The 3,683-nt window shown below is 37.2% G+C and overlaps 1 protein-coding gene across 1 annotated transcript; it reads left to right on the top strand.

Annotated features, from left to right (window-relative positions):
* The first annotated feature begins 376 nt into the window (after positions 1–376).
* LOC113288840 (ATP sulfurylase 2-like) lies at positions 377–3,456 on the top strand. The gene is made up of 5 exons (XM_026537963.1): positions 377–1,115; positions 1,401–1,806; positions 1,906–2,166; positions 2,467–2,553; positions 2,980–3,456. Exons 1-5 carry the CDS (start codon positions 550–552, stop codon positions 3,112–3,114), a joined length of 1,455 nt encoding a protein of 484 aa, XP_026393748.1. The 5' UTR covers positions 377–549; the 3' UTR covers positions 3,115–3,456.
* The last annotated feature ends 227 nt before the right edge of the window (positions 3,457–3,683 follow it).

The raw sequence follows: 3,683 nt of genomic DNA, 5'->3' as shown, positions 1-3,683 counted from the left end.
AGTTTACGCCTAATTTTTTTTTTTTTTTTTTAATTTGAATTTTCATCGGGCGTAATTTAAATCTCCGCCCGTTAACGCGCGTACTTTAAATTTACGCCCAGCAACAAGCGTACTTTAAATTTACGCCCGACTATATTAGGATTTGGTATTTGGTCGAGACCAAATATGGTCTGGGATTTGATCTTTGACTGGGATTTGATCTTTACTCCGTCCCACTGCGTCACGATCTTATCCCAAATTTTTGGTTATACTCGCCCACCGTGGATGCTCTTAGCATTTAACTGTATAGACTAAAGAGTATGTTTCAAAATATGGTATTTAGAGGGGCGTTAATGGCGGCATTAAATCCTTGAAAATACTACGACAAACTTGTGGACATCCTTGAATGTTTGGATTCTTGCTCACTTTTAATCTTCTCCACTAAAATGTCACCAACAATACTACCTTTTTGCAGTCTTCTTGAGATCACTATTACAGAGTACAGAGTGTACAACCCCAAATTAAACGGATCTTCAGAAAACCCAAAAGCAAAAAAGAAGTCTTTAACAAATGGCACTCACATTTAGAGCAAACTCCATAACAACAAATCTCACTTTTTACAACTCCACAAATAAACCCTTTTCTAAGAAAACCCTAATCCATCCCAAAATCAAAACAAGACCCATTTATCATTTCAATTCACTAATCAGTTTTGTCCCATCAACTTCTTCTTCAATGTCTGTGAAAAATGGTGGGTTATCTTCTACTGTGATCAAGAGTTCTTTGATTGATCCAGATGGTGGACCACTTGTTAATCTTGTGGTACCTAAAAGTGAAAGAGATTTAAAAAGAAAAGAAGCTGAATCAATGCCAAAAGTGAAGATTACTAAAATTGATCTTGAGTGGGTGCATGTAATTAGTGAAGGATGGGCAAATCCATTAAAAGGGTTTATGAGAGAAGATGAGTATTTACAGAGTTTGCATTTTAATTGTATTAAAATGAAAGATGGATCAATTGTGAATATGTCTCTTCCAATTGTTTTAGCTATTGATGATAATGATAAAGTAGCTATTGCTGAGTCTCAAGGTGTTGCTTTGGTTGGACCTAATGGAGATTTGGTTGCTATTCTCCGAAGGTAATTTCTTTGTCTTATCTTATCTCAACAATTTGTGAAATGGCATAATTTACACTAAAGCAAAGAAATGGTGATTATCTGTGGTTTATGTGAATTCATTATTCATCATAACAAACTGGATAACTTGGAGATGCGCATAAGCATAATGAATGATAAATATTCCGAAAACGATTCTTCTCTAAAGGTTACATTTCCAATTTCATTATATCTGCTTGTGATGAATGGTGAGGTTTATTAAATAGGTTGTTGGGAGTTAACTGTGGACATACTGTATTTGTCGTGCAGTGTTGAAGTATATAAGCATAACAAAGAAGAGAGAATTGCTAGAACCTGGGGAACAACAGCTCCAGGGTTACCTTATGTCGAAGAGGTGATAACACCAGCAGGAAATTGGCTTATCGGTGGGGATTTGGAAGTTATAGAACCTATCAAATACAACGATGGTCTTGATCAGTACAGGCTTTCTCCAAGTGAACTACGCCAAGAATTTGATAAGCGTGAAGCTGATGCAGTTTTTGCTTTTCAGTTGAGAAACCCTGTACACAATGGTCACGCATTATTGATGAATGACACACGTAAGAGACTTTTGGATATGGGTTACAAGAATCCAATCTTACTGCTTCATCCTTTAGGTGGTTTTGTTAAGGCTGATGATGTGCCATTGGATGTTCGGATGGAGCAACACAGCAAGGTCAGCGCCACTGATTTTATCCACCCTGACAGTTCCATATTCAGTATAAATTTCGTTTGAGCTAATGTTTTAGTTATTGTAATTTCTTATTCCTTTCAGGTTCTCGAAGATGGTGTTCTTGATCCCAAGACTACTATTGTGGCTATATTCCCATCACCCATGCACTATGCAGGTCCAACTGAAGTACAATGGCATGCAAAGGCAAGAATAAATGCAGGGGCTAATTTCTACATTGTTGGTCGAGATCCTGCTGGTATGGGTCATCCAACAGAGAAAAGGGATCTGTATGATCCAGATCATGGGAAAAAGGTTTTAAGCATGGCTCCAGGCTTGGAGAAGCTTAACATTTTGCCATTCAAGGTATATGTTGAAATACTTATTCATTGTTAATGTTGTTCTTTCCTTCAGGTAGCTTTTGCTTATCGAAAACCCTTCCAATGTCACCAATCTTTCACAGCATATAAAACTTAGCTTCATAAGTTTCTTATAAAACTTCCCGCTTTCATTCATCTATAGGATATCCAATACTCAACTGTTTGCTGGACTTATATGCTAAACTTATTTCTTCAACTGCTTGCGATGCTTTTATGTTGTTTTTTTTTGGTATTGCTGAGCTCTTTTTCCCATCCTACACCTATCGGTATGCCTTATCTTTCTCAGGTGGCAGCTTACGACACACAAGCAAAGCAAATGGCGTTCTTTGATCCTTCACGAGCTAAGGATTTTCTCTTCATCTCCGGTACCAAGGTAAAAGAACAACTGTTATATCGAGTTCTTATGTCTATCTGCTGTGAGATTTACAGTGTTACACTAGAAGGAAAACTGGCAGTTACTTGCTCAAAGAAGCTTCACCATTGTAGATGTGACTCTGATGCTCTATTCATGTTAATATTGTTTGCTACCACAATCCCTGGTTTTTGTTCTCTGGAGTGTCTGTGGCATAGTGGTAGCTGCTGTAAACATGGCACGCATATCTTTTGTTGGCTAAGCTGACTTTGGTTTGCATAAGCCAGAGTCTAATGAGGCCAACATGCAGTTTTGAGCTTGAAGCAGATTTCTCACAATGTTTATGACTTTCTTTTTGCTGCATGAAGATCAGAAAATTCTTGTTTTAACCAGGAATTATATATGTATCTAATAAATTGCACTGGATATGTCAATTTTAAATTTCAGATGCGTGCATTCGCCAAAAGCAGTGAGAACCCTCCTGACGGTTTTATGTGCCCTGGGGGTTGGCGTGTGTTGGTAAATTATTATGCAAGTTTGCAAAATGAAGAGAGCCAGCAACCTGCTGCTTTGTCTTCCTGAACAGACAGTTGAAGCCAGAGTTACCATGAGCTGAATTTTGCGGGAGCAAGCGTAAAGTGTCTACCGTAAGTTAATAGGGTTTGATGGAGCAATATTCCTAATAGGAGTTTCTGTTAGCCAATATAACCAACTTTTAGAAAGTATGTCTGTACTGATTGTCTTGGTTTTGTTTCTCCATTTATTGGGCGAGTGTTGGAAAGAGTATTCTACCTACTAATACAGCTTTCATCCATATTAATTTTTTCTGTTGAAGTTGTTCAAGAGAATGAATGAATGTATAAAAGTTCGTTCACGTTTGTTTTGACAACTTCTCGCTAATAAAAAATCTGGTCCTTATTCTCATTTTGATGTTGTCTCTTAACTTTGTCCTGTAACATGATGCTATATGTTATTAGGGCCACTTAGTTCTGCATACTTGTATCTTTCCATATTCTATGACTGTCAAATGCTTAAATTTTGTACTCCAGTGTGTATCCTCTCACATCTCCTTGTTACTCAGCCTATAGATTTATAAATTTTTTTTGCGATATGTGTAAACTCTTTTCTATTCCAATGTATTTCATATAGGG

The sequence above is a fragment of the Papaver somniferum genome, chromosome 6 (genome assembly GCF_003573695.1).
Source record: "Papaver somniferum cultivar HN1 chromosome 6, ASM357369v1, whole genome shotgun sequence".
NCBI lineage: Eukaryota > Viridiplantae > Streptophyta > Magnoliopsida > Ranunculales > Papaveraceae > Papaver > Papaver somniferum.
The sequence above is the reverse complement of the archived record's forward strand: the minus strand, read 5'-3'. Positions and strand labels throughout refer to the sequence as shown.